Source organism: Lithobates pipiens, unplaced genomic scaffold, assembly GCF_037356315.1.
Source record: "Lithobates pipiens isolate NorthernLeopardFrog02 unplaced genomic scaffold, aLitPip1_a1.2 Scaffold_16, whole genome shotgun sequence".
NCBI lineage: Eukaryota > Metazoa > Chordata > Amphibia > Anura > Ranidae > Lithobates > Lithobates pipiens.
Genome location: NW_027507748.1, coordinates 563,644,389 through 563,663,075, shown reverse-complemented (window position 1 = coordinate 563,663,075; position 18,687 = coordinate 563,644,389). Strand labels below are relative to the sequence as shown.

At 42.9% G+C, this 18,687-nt stretch overlaps 1 protein-coding gene across 5 annotated transcripts in view; it reads left to right on the top strand.

The window, feature by feature from the left end:
- Positions 1–18,687, top strand: part of B4GALNT1 (beta-1,4-N-acetyl-galactosaminyltransferase 1) — a 213,191-nt gene that overhangs the window by 181,508 nt on the left and 12,996 nt on the right. For all 5 annotated transcript variants that reach the window (XM_077483633.1, XM_077483628.1, XM_077483630.1 and 2 more), the window contains one exon: positions 10,355–10,545. In XM_077483633.1, the coding sequence (XP_077339759.1) occupies positions 10,355–10,545 (191 nt within the window). The remainder of the gene's footprint in view (positions 1–10,354; positions 10,546–18,687) is intronic.

Sequence of the window (18,687 nt, the reverse complement as noted above, 5' to 3'; positions counted from 1 at the left end):
ATTGCTGTGGGGGCACTTGATAGGAGGGAGGGGCCAGGAGAGCCGAAGAGGGACCCGAGAAGAGGAGGATCTGGGGTGTTCTGTGCAAATCCACTGCAACAGAGCCGTTAAGTATGACATGTTTGTTATTTATTTTATTTTTTTACCAAGACTTTACAGTCACTTTTTCATCTGGTGATACAGCCAGCAAAGCTTTTGTTTTTCAAAAGCTCAAGTGCTCCAGAAGAATGTATCAGTTTACATAAATGAGACAAACCACTTAAATATAACTAAAAACAAAATTTATTTTTTAGTTTTGAACATAGTGCAGAGGGATTAGAACACCTGTCAGTTTTTATTGCTGTCTGTGCCTCCGTTAGGGAGATTCACCCTCTCTATATTGGTCCTGTTTACTGTTATCAGTGAAAGTAAAAGAAAATCCCAAAATATGGGTTGCCCCCAGAAAAGTAATAGAGGGTGAATCTTCCAATGGGAACACTAGTTCCAGTGACCTGGGGGTCCCCAAGGGATTCATTTAATTTGCAGGGATTTCCTCTCACTTCCTGTTTGGCTAAGGACAGGAAGTGAAAGGGAAATCTCCCCAATGGGACACAGATGGCAATAAATAAACTGACAGGAGTTATAACTTTCCCTTAGTCTATCCTATGTTTGGCCTGCAGTTTTACTTTAACACTGGCAGTGGTGATTAAAATGAGCAGCTTTTATTTATTCATGCAAGGCCTTTATCTCAAGAGAAACATATGTTAGTGTGTTTAAATCTGCTAATACATATGACACTGCCCACCCCTTAGACTAACAATTCTGCTGTCTGCTGTGCTCCCTGTGCACCTTCATCCAGAGTAGAGACACTCTAATTCAGGATTTGTGTTAGTGGCCAGATCACCAGGGGAAAATAGGGAAAAAGCCGAATGCCTTGTACACACGATCAAACAATCCAGTGGAAAAGTCCGGCAAACTCAAGTCCGCCGGACAATCCGCCCGTGTGTAGGCTCCGGCGGACTTTTTTTACCCAAAAGTCCGGCGGACTAAGAAAGTATTTTTGCACTCCAATCTGTGCACTGGACTCGCATTTCGGCGGACAATACGGCCGTGTGTGTGCCAGTCCGCCGTACTTTTGAAATGAGCAGACTTTTCCTGCCCGGAGAAAAGTCAGCTCATTTTGAGCGCGTCTCCAGGTTGGGGCCAGCGAAGGAGGCGTCGCTGGCCCCGTCACCTGGTATGGACTTAAAGGGGAATCCCTAGGCCGAAAAATCGGCATGGAGGTCCCCCCCTAGGTCCATATCAGACCCTTATCTGAGCACGCTACCCGGCTGGCCAGGAAAGGGGGTGGGGACGAGCGAGCGCCCCCCCCCCCCCCCCGAGCCGTACCAGGCCGCGTGCCTTCATCATGGGGGGGTGCCAGAGGATGCTGGGACTGTGACATCATAATGGGCGGGGACATCATCCGGGATGTCCCTATATAAGTCGCCGCACGCCGCGTCCCTGTCATTGTGACCGGAGACAGCGACGAGGCAACATCTCCAGAAGAGAAGAACAGAAGAGAAGAACAGAAGGCCAGAAGACAGCGGCGACAGAAGACCGGGCCACCGCTTGTAAAAGAGCTAGAAGAAGGCACGGTGGCCCGGCAAGAAGAACCGAAGAGGGGGACAAGACCCCCGAAGTCGGCAGAAGAGGGTGGCGAAGAAGAAAGCCGGGCTCCTCCGCTAGTAGAAGAGATAGCAGAAGATAGCGGAGGAGTCCGGCGAGAAGACCCCCGAAGACGGAAGAAGACCCCCGGAGCTGTGCAATAAACTATTTTAACCCTTGTGTGTTGTGTTTTTTTTACTTTTTTTTACAGGTGAATGGGTAGGGGTACATTGTACCCCATACTCATTCACATAGGGTGGGGGGCCGGGATCTGGGGGCCCCCTTATTAAAGGGGGGCTCATGGATTCCGATAAGCCCCCCGCTCGCAGACCCCCGACAACCCACGGCCAGGGTTCTCGGGAAGAGGCCCTTGTCCTCATCAATATGGGGACAAGGTGCTTTGGGGTGGGGGGCCGCGCCTTCCCCAAGGCACCCCCCCCCCATGTTGAGGGCACGCGGCCTGGTATGGCTTGGGGGGGGGCGCTCGCTCGTCCCCACCCCCTTTCCTGGCCGGCCGGGTAGCGCGCTCGGATAAGGGTCTGATATGGACCTAGGGGGGTCCCCCACGCCGATTTTTCGGCATAGGGATTCCCCTTTAAGTCCATACCAAGTGACGGGGCCAGCGACGCCTCCTTCGCTGGCCCCAGCTACCTGGAGACGTGCTCAAAATGAGCGGACTTTTCTCCGCGTGTGTGGGCAAGTCCGTTCATTTCAAAAGTACGGCGGATAGTCCGGCGGACTTAGTACGCCGTATTAGTCCGCTGCAAAAGTACTGTGTGTGGGCAAGTAGCTCGTTCGGAAAGTCTGGCAGACAGTCCGGCGGAAAGTCCGCCAGACTAAGTCCGCCGGATAGTCTTTAGATTCTGCTCTCAAACTTTGTGCGTTAGAAAATCCGACAGAAAAAGTCTGATAGAGCCCACACATGATTGGATTTTCCGACAACATAATATGATCGGACCTTTTCCGTCTGAAAAATTTGACTGTGTGTACAGGGCATATGAGGGTGTAGGAATGTAGCCGCCCTCTCCGGTGTGTACAGGTGTGTAGTGTGCACAGAGTAGAGTGCACACGATCGAACGTAACACGCACTGTTCATTCCAAACAAATGGAACTATCAGGGAAAAGGAGAGGTTTGAGAGCTCACAGAGGAAGTCACATGGAGGAACAAAAGCAGTAAAAGGCAACGTTATTAAAAATAGATTATAGAGATATTAAAGAGATATTTAAGTATAAGCTTTTTTTTTTTTTTTTCTACAGGCGTCCCACTACTTTATGCAATAATGTGCTAGTATACACCACATACTAGTACATTATGAATTACCTGTCAAAAGAAGCCCTCCGGGTCTGTGCTGCAAGTGCATGGGCACTTCCATCCTTGAATGGCCAGGCTGTGATGACGTCAACTCCCAGGGTACAGGGTACAGAGTGGGTGGCGTAATGTACCATGAGCTGCTTATGTGCAGTCCAATGTACAGGCCAGAGGAAGGTTTTATGGCTGAAGAGACCGATAGGGTCTTTTCCATCTTTGGCCACTTGAATGGCCGGGCTGGGACAACATCTCTTCCATGCATGCACACAAGAGTCACATTACCACGATACGCAGTGGGGGGCGGTAAATGTGGTCTGAGCTGTGCATACAGCATTTATAGGTTCTCTTCTGTTAGAAAAACCTTGCCTGTCAGCAGTTTTAGTAAATAGGCATCCATTAGCCCTTGAAAAACTTGTTATGCAGTGAAAGAATATTCTTGGCCTACAGGAGGAATTCCTGATACAGCTGTAAGATCACACCCAAACACATACTCCCAAAACACACACAGTGAAAGCTGCATGTTTAAAGACACTCTCTGGTAGCCATACACTTACCGTATTTAGAAATGATCCATTTCCTTTAGAATTGATCCCTCCCAATGGAAATAATCGATGTAGAGGGGACAACCCATTCAATTGATATGACACACGCAGAGAAGTGGATTTCAATCTATAGTTGAAAATTATGGTTGTAAATTATCTTTTAGCACCTCTGTTTTGATCAAATAATCTCATAATCTGATTGATCGAAATACAATCGCATTCATTAACAAAGTACCTCAGTGAAGCACGATCAATAATTCTGCCCTGGATGATCAACACTGTTTGATTGAATCTAATCTGAAAAGAGTTTAAAGGGGTTGTGAAGGTAAACATTTTTTCACCTTAATGCATTCTATGCATTAAGGTGTAAAAAACAGTGCCAGCCCCCCGGTTTTACTTACCTGACCCCTCAAAAGTCCCGCGCTCGCCTCCGACATCCTCTTCGCCACTCAGCCTGGCCGTTCATTGGCTAGAGTGGATGGATTGAAAGCAGTGCAGCCATTAGCTCGCACTGCTGTCAATCACAACCAATGACACGGCGCGGCAGGGGCAGGGCCGAGTGATACAGTGAGTGGCTATGGCAGATTTTTTCATTACTTAAAAATCTCCATAGGGGACGCTTTAATTTTTTTTACAGGTTATCTGTTTAGAGTTACAGAGGAGATCTAGTGCTAGAATTGTTGCACAAGCTCTAACACACGCGGTGATACCTCACATGTGGCTTTAGCAGTGTTTACATATGGGCGGAACTTGCGTGTGCATTCCCTTCTGAGTGCAAGCTACCGGGGACAAGGGTGCTTTTTTTTACTTCATTTTTTTTATTTTTATACTTTTTTTACTTTTTTTTTTTTTCAGTTTTATTCCTATTACATGGAATGTAAACATCCCTTGTAATAGGAATCTATGTGAAAGGTCCTCTTTATGGAGAGATGTGGGGTCAATAAAACCCACATCTCTCCTCCAGGCTGGAAAGCAGGAGATTGGGAAAAAAATTCATCAACCTCATGCTGACAGCCACGATCATGGCTTTGTTTATTTCCGGGTCATAGAGATGACTGGTCCCCTCTAAAAGGCAAGGACGTAATTTTACTATGACAGGGTATTAAAGTGGTTAAGTGTTTGTAAACCCTTACTTATACCCAGTGAAGTGGCTGGCCTCAAGTGATACAGAGAGGTGAAACAAATCATCCTACATCGTCCCCGAGCCACCCCCATCAAATCATACCCTGCATCTATTATCTTTTGTACTACCACCCCTTTAGAATGTAAGCTCTACAAGCAGGGCCCTTCTGTATTGAACTGTACTGTAATTGTGCTGTCCCCCCTCTACATTGTAAAGTGCTGCATAAACTGTTGGCACTATATAAATTGTGAATAATAATACATAAGTTGTACCTGTTTATCTTCAGTCATTTGTCCTATACATCCTTGTAAAACGCAAAGATTAAAACGATTCTTCACAGGCTCACAAAGCAGGGAGGGGGGCTGCAGTTACATACAGTGCAAGAGCTCTGAGAGCTGATTGGTGGGAAGGGACACACCCCCCTACACACAGAACACATGAACAGAACTGAGGCTCTCAATCAGCTAGAAGTCCCTCCTCTGGCACCATTTTTCTCTTGGTGTCAGGAAAACTTGTTAGACGTGACTCGTTCTAATAACAGAGGAATTAGATCAGGGGTCTCCAAACTACAGCCCTCTAGTTGTTCAGGAACTACAATTCCCATCATGTCTAGTTATATCTGTGAATGTCAAAGTTTTAAAATGCCTCATGGGATGTGTAATTCCGCCATAGTTTGTAGATCCCTGAACTAGGTGGCAGAGAGAAATAACACTAATGCCCTGTACACACGGTCGGATTTTCCGACGGAAAATGTTTGATGGGAGCTTGTTGTTGGAAATTCTGACCGTGTGTGGGCTCCATCGGACATTTTCCATCAGAATTTCCGACGCACAAAATTTGAGATCTGAATCTCAAATTTTCTGACAACAAAATATGTTGTCGGAAATTCCGATTGTGTGTACACAATTCCGACACACAAAGTTCCACACATGCTCATTGGAATCAAGCAGAAGAGCCGCACTGGCTATTGAACTTCAATTTTCGCGGCTCGTCATACGTGTTGTACATTATCGTGTTCTTGAGGTTTGCAATTTCTGACAACATTATGTGACCATGTGTATGCAAGACAAGTTTGAGCCAACATCCGTCGGAAAAAATCCCATGGATTTTGTTGACGGAATGTGCGATTTGTGTGTACGCGGCATTAGTGCGTTGTAGAGAGGCAAGTAAACGCTATAGAATCACAGTATTTGTGAAGTGAGTACACCCCTCACATTTTTGTAAATATTTTATTATATCTTTTCTTGTGACAACACTGAAGAAATGACACTTTGCTACAATGTAAAGTATTGAGTGTACAGCTTGTATAACAGTGTAAATTTGCTGTCCCCTCAAAATAACTCATCACACAGAAATTAATGTCTAAACCGCTGGCAACAAAAGTGAGTACACTGTCAATATTTTGTGTGGCCACCATTATTTTCCAGCACTGCCTTAACCCTCTTGGGCGTGAAGTTCACAAGAGCTTCACAGGTTGCCACTGAAGTCCTCTTCCACTCCTCCATGATGACGTCACAGAGCTGGTGGATGTTAGAGACCTTGCGCTCCTCCATCTTCTGTTTGAGGATGCCCCACAGGTGCTCAATAGGGCTTTGGTCTGGAGACATGCTTGGCCAGTCCATCACCTTTACCCTCAGCTTCTTTAGCAAGGCAGTGGTCTTCTTGGAGGAGGGATTGGGGTCATTAACATGTTGTAATACTGCCCTGTGTCCTAGTCTTCGAAGGGGGGGATCATGTTCTGCTTCAGTATGTCACAGTACATGTTGGCATTCATAGCACTCCCCAGTGCCGGGAGCACTCAAGCAGCCCCAGACCATGACACTCCCACCACCATGCTTGACTGTAGCAAGACACACTTGTCTTTGTACTCCTCACCTGGTTGCCGCCACACGCGCTTGACAGCATCTGAACTAAATACGTTTATCTTGGTCTCATCGGAGCACAGGACATGGTTCCAGTAATCCATGTTCTTAGTCTGCTTGTCTTCAGCAAACGGTTTGAGGGCTTTCTTGTGCATCATCTTTAGAAGAGGCTGTCTTCTGGGATGACAGCCATGCAGACCAATTTGATGCAGTGTGCGGCGTATGGTATGAGCACTGACAGGCTGATCCCCCACCCCCCTTCAACCTCTGCAGCAATGTTGGCAGCACTCATACACCTATTTCCCAAAGACAACCTCTGGATATGACGCTGAGCACGTGCACTCAACTTCTTTGGTTGACCATGGTGAGGCTTGTTCTGAGTGGAACCTGTCCTGTTAAACCGCTGTATGGTCTTGGCCACCATGCTGCAGCTCAGTTTCAAGGTCTTGGCAATCTTCTTATAGTCTATGCCGTATTTATGTAGAGCAACTGATCCCAGTTGAAGTCTTATTGATGACGTAACGCGTAGGAACCGGAAGTGACGTTTACATCTGGGCAAGACGCTCGGCGGTCTGCTGTGTACTGTTTACATTTCCCCTGTGAGTAGATATTTTATTTTTAATAAAACTTTGTGTTGAAATTACTACACCATGGCGGATTTTTCTGGTTTATCCCCTTGAGCCTGTTGATCATCTACCACTAACGGAGAAATTGGAGGCATTTGTGTTATTTCCAAGAATCTGCAGTACAGCCATCCTCTGGATCATCCTCTGCTACCTGGTTGCCCTGTGTGATTTTTTTCGCTGCTTATCTTGCAGCGGGGAGGTAATTACCTAGCGCTAGCACTACTGGCACGGATCATCACCAGAGGATCGTCTCTTTTGGCACATTGCACTTTAAAAACTTTTTTTGCGATCATTTGAGTTGCATGTTTGTATCCTATATGGGACACTTTAGTTTGATGCACTGATGTCACTGTGATCCACTTATATGGTTTATATCACATCGTATTTCACCATTTGCTGCTATTTTCATATAATTCACTTATTCGCTGCTATTTGAATTTTATTTGAATTATTTATGTCATTTTTACACAGATATATGCGTTTTTCTTGCATGCAGCAAAATTCCATTTAAATTATGCACTAAGTCACTTTTCATGTATATTTAATTATTTGTGTTGGTTCACAAATTTTGTGTACATTTACACCTGGTTGCTATTTAGGGTGTTCTTTTCCTCTTTCATATTTTTGGTTTTAAAAGTTAAGCGCACACACCCCCACTTTATTTTAATCTATACATTGAGAGTCAACTCATACAGTGATTGCTGCTTCTTTTTCATCCACCTTTCCCCATTTTTCATAGAGCGCGGAAGCCCATAGATATACATATGTAGAGCAACAATTCTTTTTTTCAGATCCTCAGAGAGTTCTTTGCCATGAGGTGCCATGCTGAACTTCCAGTGACCAGTATGAGCGATAACACCAAATTTAACACACCTGCTCCCCATTCACACCTGAGACCTTGTAACACTAATGAGTCACATGACACCGGGGTGGAAAATGCCTAATTGGGCCCAATTTGGACATTTTCAATTAGGGGTGTACTCACTTTTGTTGCCAGCGGTTTAGACATTAATGGCTGTGTATTGAGTTATTTTGAGGGGACAGCAAATTTACACTGTTATACAAGCTGTACACTCACTACTTTATCTTGTAGTAAAGTGTCATTTCTTTAAAGTGTCATTTCTTTAGTGTTGTCACATGAAAAGATAGAATAAAATATTTACAAAAATGTGAGGGGTGTACTCACTTTTGTGAGATACAGTATATGCTTTGTTCAAATTTTATGTTTACAACCACTTTAAACGTGGCCCGCCCCTCCCACTTCCCAACTGGCCAGCTGTTGCTTTTGGCAATTGGTATTTTACACTGATTCTTGCTCAAAAGACAAACGTACCTTTGATATAAGTTGTCCTTTAATGAATGTCGCTCTTCTGCTGAATATAGCAAACCTGCTCCGATACTTTTGCTGTCAATTCAGCATTCTTCACTGCATAGCCTGAAGCTTCCTTCCTGGGGTCCTGCAGAGTACAGCTCTCACCATAGGAATTCATGGAGCTGCGTCATGCATGTGCTAGATGAAAAGCACCCATGCAGAAAATCACTGGATAAAGGATAAAGGTGAGTATTGGACTTAGCAGGGAGCCGCTTTTATTAAACTACAACCTATACCAAGGCTTTGGCCTCCATAGTATTTTGCAGAGTTTCCCAAAAATGGTGTTTCCAGTCTTTGGGGTATAAAACGTCTAATCTGTACAAATGCATGTTTAAAACCATTCCCATAAACAATGTTGTACAGAAGAGTCACTTTAAGGGCGGATCATACATCAATGTATCCAATCACTAAGAAGCACAGATTACCCAGACATAAGTGCTTTTTTTTTCTTTTCTGCAGGGCATTGTACTTAAAAAAAAAAAACTCTTAGCCCTTGTACACACGGTCGGACATTCCGACAACCAAATCCATCGGATTTTGTCTGATGGATTTTGTCCGAAACTGGTGTTGCATACACACGGTCGGACAAAGTTGTTTCGGAAAATCCAATGTTCAGAACGTGATGATGTTATTTTGTTACGACGGGACTACGTTCAGGCTAGTAGCCAATAGCTTTGGTCTAGGAATGTGATCTGAGCATGCGTGGCACTTTGTCCGATTGGAATTCTCTAAAAACGATCGGACAAAGTCCGATCAGATCATATTGTCGGAAAATTTTACAGCCCAGCTCTAAAACTTTGTCGGTCGGATATTCCGACGGAAACAGTCCGATGGAGCCCACACACGGTCGGATTATCCGACAACATAGTCCGATCGGATATTTTCCGTGGGAATGGCCGACCGTGTGTACAAGGGCTTACACTTTGGGTCCTGGCTGGGGCTCTTGGCTACCCTTAGGATCAGGACCATCTTTAAGGCAGGGCAAAAGGGTCATTGTTGTGAGGCCCAAAGCAGCTGCCTCATACTTGCCAACTATACCAGTTTAAATTATCTTGTCCTCTGAAGTTTTAGTCATGTGCTGTGTCCCAATATCTCAGTGTGAAGTGCTGGTACTAATGCTGCTCAGGTCTGCCTTATTGTTGTGTACAAATGACTCACCTGCAGACCCTGTATTTACATGTAAATAACCCGCATTCATATGTAATAGCGGTGGCATTCATAAATAAATAGCTGCGGCCGGCGGTATTGATATAAATAAAGGTGGCATTCATATGTAGATCATGCCCTCCTGCACTGAGGAGATAATGTGCTGTAACCTCTAGCAACCAATCAGTGAGCAGTAATGTGTGCTGTAACCTCTAGCAACCAGTCAGTAAGCAGTAATGATATGCTATAACCGCTGGTAACCAATTGCTGTCTGATCTGATACAGTAAACTGACTTTAAGTCTAGCTGCTATTTATTGTATGTCTCAGAGCATGTGGAGAGCGAAATTGCATGGGGGGGGGGGGGGGGGGGAGAAATTTTTTGCTCAGGGTCCAATCAATATTAAAGATGGCCCTGCTTAGGATACATGACATAGTTGGCTTCACTCCCAGAATGACTGGGAGGACACTTTCCTTTGCCACTTTCCTCTTCGTGCGTTTGTGTCTGCCTGATTGGACAGTCTGCAGGACATAAGAGGCGGGACACAATTTTCAATGTCAGAGAACTTCCCTAAGCATCTGCAGGGTCAATCCAAAACTATTATAGGCAAAATGAGAAAAAGTTGAAGATTGTCAGAGATTAGAGGGGTTGATTATATCAAAATATTAATCTGTAACAATGTGTGGCTAGAAATATTTGAATAGTTATACTTTTCAAACAAAACTTTCAATAGTGTTTTTTTTCCACAGCAAAATACAACATTAGCGCCTTCGTCACCATAGCAACCAAAACGTTTCTTCGATATGACAAGCTGCAGGATCTAATAGACAGCATCAGGAAATTTTACCCTACAGTAACCATCATTATAGCCGATGACAGTGAAACACCCCAGAAAGTTGAAGGTGCCCATGTGGAACAGTACATCATGCCATTTGGAAAGGTATACCATGCCTACATATATTGTTTTTTCCTAGTTGTATGTTTTCAGCTTTAGTATTTTCTTAGATCCAATTACCTTCATTGTGTTTGGTCAAGAAAGGATTTTGTGAAAGGATAAAGAGAAAAATACTATTTGATTTCTGGATTTTATTCGAAGTCTCAGGCACAACTTTAAAGCGACACACCGGGTTGATTTATTTATTTTCCCCAGAGCTTAGTGAATAAGGGTGAAGCTCTGCTGACATCCATCATCAAATCACGTGAAAGCAAAAATACTGTTTTTTTTTAACCGCTTCCAGACCGGCCACTGTACATATACTGCGGCAGGGCGGCAGCCCCACTCCCGCTGTGATTGGACAAAGTGGGAGCCAATCAACGGGTCCAGTGGCCGTGATGGCCACCATAACCTGCCGATCGTTCACAGGAGAGACAGGTGTCAGAAACCATGAAATCAGGCCGAGACAGAAGTACAGTTAAATCACACTTGTTTAATAATAAAAATAAAAAGAACAAACGTAGTCAAAACATACCTAGAGTTCAGTAACCGGAACGGAAAGTCAGCCAAGTCAGGAGTCAGGGATCAATGTAGTGGAACAGCAAGCAGGATCTGGAGCCAGAAGGGATGTCATCACAACAAGTCTTGAACAGGATTGCAGGAGATAGTTTCTGTGATGTTGACCAAGGCGAGGGCAGAGCTCCTCTGGACTGAACGGCTTAAGTAGGCAGGACTGACCAGCAGGATATCATCAACAGCTGAGTAACTGTGGAGAGATAGGAGCTAGCAATTGGCTGAGTGAGCAGCTCAGTGAAGGAAGGGCTGAGCCCAGCCCTGACAACAGAGCAGCGGTTTGCCTATGTAAACAAGGAACACTGCTGCTCTGTCAGGGAGCAAAAGAGAGATCTTGTGTTTCAGCTAAGTTGAATCGCGATCTTTCTTTTCCTCCAGTGTATCCACTCCCCCCACAGTAAGAAAGCACAAACAGGGAACGCATTTAACCCTTTGATAGCCCCTGGTGTTAACCACTTCCCTGCCAGTGTCAATTAATACAGTAATCGGTGCATTTTTTTAGCACTGATTACTGTATTGGTGGCAGTGGTCCCCAAAAAGTGTCACTTAGTGTCCAATTTGTCCGCCGCAATGTCACGGTACCACTAAAAATCACTGATCGCTGCCATTACTAGTAAAAACCATAAAAAAATAAATAAAAAGTCCCTAAATCTATTCCATTGTTTGTGGACACTTTTGCGCAAACCAATCAATATACGCTTATTGGGATTTTTTTAACAAAAATATGTAGCAGAATACATATTGGCCTAAATTGGTGAAGAAATTAGATTTTTTTTACATTTTGTTCATTGGGAATGTTTTATAGCAGAAAGTAAAAAAAAAATTTTTTTTTATTCAAAATTGTCTGTCTTTTTTGTTTAAAGCACAAAAAAAAAAAAACACAGAGGTGATCAAATGCCACCAAAAGAAAACTCTATTTGAGTGGAAAAAAAGGACAGCGCTGCACGACCGCGCAATTGTCAGTTAAAGCCGCGCAGTGCGGTATCGCAAAAAATGGCCTGGTCAGGAAGGGGGGTAAATCTTCTGGGGCTGAAGTGCTTAATTTTCCTTGCATGTGATTGGATATTCTTTGCGTATTCAATAAAGTCTGGGTAAAATGAATTTGCAAAGTGCAACGTCCCTTGAAGCAGACAATTTTATTTTTGTAAATCAACCCAACGGTTACCACGCCCTTCCAGTTACCTTACCAATGATTACCATGTCAGGAATCCATGGAAGTGGTGATGTCAGTCCTCCAGTCATGAGACAGTGTGGAGGCTTTAGATTATGCTTATTGCCTCCTCAAAAAGAAACAGCAAAGAAAAAAAGAACTAAAACAGATTTTACCCATGCTCTCCTGGCAATAAAATAAAGTTGGTAAATACAATGCCCCCTGCAAAGGAGACATTAAGTACCAACCTCTCCTACTTTGTGCTTTACTAACCTCTGCAGTAGTGAGGAAGACCCACCAGCAGAAGAAACTTCTGGCCCTGTCAATTTCCTGGCTCCCCTCCATGTGCTGAAGTTCTCCCATCAGCCCCCAAATCAAGACAGGACACAGTGGTGGCATAGAGGACCATGGAGAGCAGCAGAGGGGGCCAGGAATTCAACTCCTGGAAGTGTTGGATTCTGCAGGATGTTCAGCCGCTGGTTTTTCTTCAATACATAGATCAAAGACCCGGGTAGCAAGAGATGTGAGTATTCAGTGTCTTCTTTGTTGGGGCACTGTATTTCCAGTTCAATCATTTTTATTCAAGTTTAACAAGTAGCTAACATTCTATAGTTGTGCTCACACAGGCGCTAGTATTGACGGTTATAACAAGGGTTAGCTTACAAAAACAGGCAATGTAAATATAAAGGAAAAAACATAAGCTAACACAGTAGCAGAAAATAGGTCTTTTTCATAAAGTCAAGAGTTCCTGAGGAGGTTCCTTAAAACAATGGGACTACCCCCTGGGCCCGCCAATACCCATACAGTGGTGCCAAATACAGCCTATACAGATCTGAAAGGAGGGGCAGACTGGAAATCAAGAGAAAGTTCAGCAGAAAGGAGGCATTAAGGAAAGAGAGAATGCACACCTGAGAGGTAGGGAGCCAGGGAAAGGCTAAGGGAAGCAAAAAAAGAAGGGCCAGAGGGTTAGAAGCTGAGAGAATGGGGAAAGGTAAGGACTCGGGAGCAGCCGTACGTCCGTCATAGGCGGCCTAAGCTGGCTGGGGGGAGAGTAGGAAAGGCATATGACAGCCATGGTTATCAAACTTTAAAGAACTTAGCATGGGAGTCTTTATGGATGCTAGACATCTGTTCAGTAAGCATCACCGCGGTCATGTGATCTCTCACCCCCCGGAAGGGGACAGATGGGTTTTTTTCAGGCTTGGGCAATTGTTCTTTTGGCTAATAAAAATAGGTAGGATGCGAGCTTCCGCTGATAGGCGAATAGGCCTGGAGTTGGACAATGCAGTAAGGCAAACGTGGCTTCTTTTGGTATGGGGAGGTGAAACAAAGTAAATAGGAGGCCAAATACACGGGACTAGAAACAAATTAGTCTAGGGCACGTCCACCATACAGTATATGTACTAGGGTTGCAACTAACGATTATTTTTATAATCGATTAGTTAGCCGATTATTGTTTCGATTAATCGGTTAATAACCTTAAAAAAAAAAAAATGTGGGTCAAATTGATGTTCATTTTCAACCACAGTGACGGAAAAATTTGTAAATAATAGAAAACTTCTTAGTCAAAGGAATTTTCAGACAGTGTATGTGGTTTTCGTTCAGAAATGACATTCATTTTAAAAACAGAATGTTAAAAAAAGTGAACATTTCAAACAAAATTCTTCCGTTCAGCGAATGTACAAAGATTTTTCGTCTGAATATTCTCATCTGAAAATTGTTCCGTGTGGCCAGCATAAGGCTCGGTACACACCTATGCAGTTTGCTTTTGATCTGTTTCTGCAGTGCTTTTTGCTGTGCGTTTTGATTTTTGCCCACGTGATTTTACTGCAATTTGCATTTTTTTTGGCAGATAAAAAAATACAAATTGCTGCAAAAACGCATTACATGCTTTTCTGCAGCTTCTCCATTGAAGTATATTGAACCAATAAAGCACCATTTTGCATTAAAAGTGCCTGACCCTTTCAGATGTGAACGTGTCCCATAGGAAACCATGTAAATGAACTGTAGTGCATTTCTGCAAAAAGCACCAATAAACACATAGATGTGAACCAGGTCTAAGATGTTTAGTAACATAATGGGGTTAAAAAAAAAAAAAATAGCCCTTTATAGTAGAAAAAAGCAGATAATCACAACTGTACAGGGTTCATTTTTTTTTACTGTAGAACAGTGCAAGTAATATTTACAGTAGCGATTATTTGCTCTTTTTGTACTATAAAGGGCTAATTTTAGTTTTTTTAACCCCATTATGTTACTGGCCAATTAATCGATTATGAAAATAGTAATTGATTAATTTTATAATCGATTAGTTGACGATTAATCGATTAGTTGTTTCTGCCCTAATATGTACTACATCACCTCGATGGTAACCGCCCCAGAAATAGCAGTCACTGTAGGACAGAACCGCATTGGGCAGTGCGGGGGACACTTTATTTCACACCTCATATGAAGCCAACTGTGCTCATCATATGCAGCCAACTGTGCCCATCATACGCAGCCAACTGTGCCCGTCATATGCAGCCAACTGTGTCCATCATATGCAACAAACTGTGCCCAGCAAATGCAGCCAACTGTGCCCATCATATGAAGCCAACTGTGCCCAGCAAATGCAGCCAACTGCACCCATCGTTGTGGAGGGCCAGGCAGCAGGTGACAGTGGCGAGCTGTGGGACGGGTAGCGCAGGTCAGGCAACGGCTCCAGTGTCCCCCGTGTGTCTCTTCTTACCTTCTGCTAGGCGGCCAATGGGATCGCCTGTGCCTTCAACCAATCAGGTGATGGGTATCAGACCCACACCTCTTGAGTGGCGGGGGGGGGGGGGGTTCAGTGGTAGAAAAGCAAATATCCATTTGCTTTTCTAACACACCTAGTTGGACTGTGAGCGCAATGCTCTACGCTCCAAGTCCACCTTTTTTTGAAGCTTATTAGAGCCTACAGCTCTAATCAGGTGCTTCGAAAAAACACCCCCTCCGCTGTATTTCAGGCGCCCTGCGTCCAAAAAGGTGCTGGATGCCTGAATAGGGGGTGGCTACATTGGCCATGGAATGCAATGCATGGATCTATCCATTCTTCACAGAGGGGGTGGCGTAACAGAGGGGCGTCGCCCCTGCGCCCTTACTGGATGGGCCGCCCCTGTTTGAATTGAGGTTCGTTCATCTGAAAGGTGTGCTTTCCAGAAACTGCCATTAAGCTGCTGCATGCATGAGTTTTAAAAACACACCATACAAAAACACATGGGTGAGAACTGCAGAAAAGAAAACACCAAACTCTCCATGTGTTTCGGTGCTGTTTAAAGCAAACCTAAGAAGCAGAGGTGTATATGATCTTGAAAAACAAGAATTTTGTGTAGAATGTTTTGTTTTATGGCAGAACTGCCCCGCTGTGGCATGCTGAAGGCTGGGCTTGGTCACACATAAGAACAACAACAAAGTCATTTGGGCATGCAAAGCAATAAAGTGTTAGTGCTGGTGAGGAAAAATGTTTAATAGAGTTCATACAGGAAGTAGCAGGATAAGACAAACAGTAGTGCTATTTCCTCACAATAAAAACAGGATAGCAAACTGCTGGTATGTCATGATTGCTTATCATATTTCTTTGCACTATATAGCCAATCAATATTTAAAGTGGTTGTAAACCTCAGACATGAAATATGAACAAAGCATATCCATATATATTTTCAATCACAGTAATGGGAAAATTTGAAAATAATAGAAAACTTCTCCGTCAAAGGAATTTTCAGACTGTGTATGTGTTTTTTTGTTGATAAATAAACTGAAAATTTAAAACAAAAATTCTTATATTCAGCGAATGTACAAAGATTTTTCATCTGAATATTCTCACCTGAAAATTGATCCGTGAGGCCAGCATAAGGCTCGGTACACACCTATGCAGTTTTTGCTTTTGATCTGTTTCTGCAGTGCTTTTTTGCTGTGCGTTTTGATTTCTGCGCACGTGATTTTATTGCAATTTGAGTTTTTTGCAATTTTTTTGGGCAGATTAAAAAATACAAATTGCTGCAAAAACGCATTACATGCTTTTCTGCAGCTTCTCCATTTGAAGTATATTGAACCAAAAAAGCACCGTTTTGCATTAAAAGTCCCTGACCTTTTCCAAATATGCAGCGGCTGAAAAAAGCACAGATGTGAACTTGTCCCATAGGAAACCATGTAAATGAATGGTAGTGCGTTTCTGCAAAAAGCACCAATAAACATATAGATGTGAACCAGGCCTAAGCTCTTGTACACACGGTCAGACATTCCGACAACAAAATCCATCGGATTTTGTCCGAAACTTGTGTTGCATACACACGGTCGGACAAAGTTGTTGGAAAATCCGATCGTACGTAACGTGGCGACGTTATTTTGTTACGACGGGACTACGTTCAGGCCAATAGCTTTGGTCTAGGAATTTGATCTGAGCATGCGTAGCACGATCGGAATTCTCTACACACAATCGGACAAAGTCCGATTGGATCATGTTGTCAGAAAGTTTTATAGCCCAGCTCTAAAACTTTGTCCGTTGGATATTCTGACGGAAACAGTCCGATGGAGCCCACACACAGTCGGATTATCCGACAACATGGTCCGATCGGACATTTTCCGTCAGAATGTCCGACCGTGTGTACAAGGACTAAGACTTTTAGTAACATAATGGGGTTAAAAAACTAAAATTAGCCCTTTATAGTACAAAAAAGCAAATAATCACTACTGGAAATGGTTCATTTTTTTACTGTAGAACAGTGAAACTAATATTTACAGTAGTGATGATACTTTTGTACTATAAAGGGCTCATTTTAGTTTTTTTTTTAACCCCATTATATTAATGGTCGATTAATCGATTATGAAAATAGTAATCGATTAATTTCATAATCGATTAGTTGTCGATTAATCGATTAGTTGTTTCAGCCCTACTCCTCACTGAGATCTGCAGAATGTAAATTCAGCTCTCCACCCCCCCCCTTCTTTTTAACTGTCAGAAGAGCTTTAAAATTCTGCACTTTGAACAGATAAAGAAGAAAGGCTGCAGATAAACGGGTACAACCTCTTTAGGAGGACTTCTTTCATCTCTGTGTATCACCTGAGGCCAGTCACTTCACTGGGTAAAGGTTAGGGTTTATAACCAATTAAAGTAAATGGAGGAAAGTAGAGAGTCTGCAACTCCAGTAGAAAACAATGACTTCAAAATTGATTTTTCTAGACCAGCTTAATAAATTAGTTTGTCCTTAATTTGTTATATAAAGACCATACAGCTTGTAGAGAAAAATATGGTACTTACATGTAGTATAGTAATACACAGATCATGAAATGCAACAAAAGCAGATCTTTGACCAGTTTGAAATGTTTGCTGTACTCATATTGTTCTTTTACATATTGCCTCAATTAGTCATTAAAATTTGCCAAAGTGAAAATCTGATTATCTGCAATGTCTTCCGCTTTGCTGTCCATCATGTTAAATTCCATGGCGCCACCTTGTGTTTATTATCATAACTGCAAGTCAAACACTGCAGATGTCAGATTTCACATTTTACTAGTGATATATACAGTAACAGTTGACATAGAGCGCCTTTCTCTACCTTTATAACATGAAAGAATCCTTGAAATAATTTTCCAGTTTCAAGCCTCACCTCTGCAAATAGTGACTATATCATTATCTACAGCTCACGGTGCATTAATGTGATGATCAGAAGGGAAGACTTCTGTTTAGCCCCATACAGATAGTTAAAATGATCATTGCTGTCAGTGGTCACTTATCTGAAAGGCAGAAATTGCTCAAGGAACCCCTAGTAACCTCTGGAGGAGAATGGCTGATTTACAAAAATAAACTCCAGGAAATTAGAATTCGCTGTATAGATGATATTTGTAGTTCAGAGTGTGTGTCTGTGTAATCTGCTTAGTGTAAGTACCATGCTAATCATGGTTATATGTTTCCTTATTATATTTTATTATGTGCATATACAAAGAATCTGAGTGTTTGCATATTACATATCCACCTATACACCTACACCACGTTATGGTGGGTAACTGCTCCTATTTCAATGGTAGCCTGTGGACAACACAGGCTGCAGATTAAGAAATTCCAGTCAACAAGAAAAATAAATCACTGAACTGCCAATGCTGGCTTGGAATTTTTGCCACTCAGCTCAAAGTGGATCTATCATTATAATTACCAGATACACTTGATTTTTGTATTTGAGAATACAAAATTTCTTTTTTTCTTGTTGTAAAATTTGGGGAAAAAAATTCAATAAATACAGAATGCAAAAAAACCCCAAATATGTAGATATCTAAAACATTAACTAGAGCTCCCATTTAAATGAGAAAGTGCACATTTTCTAAAAAAAACTGACGAAAAACGGTGCAGTTGAAATGTGGTATTCTGTTTACATTTGAGGGAATGCAGAGGCCCTTGCCATGTGATGCCAGTGAAG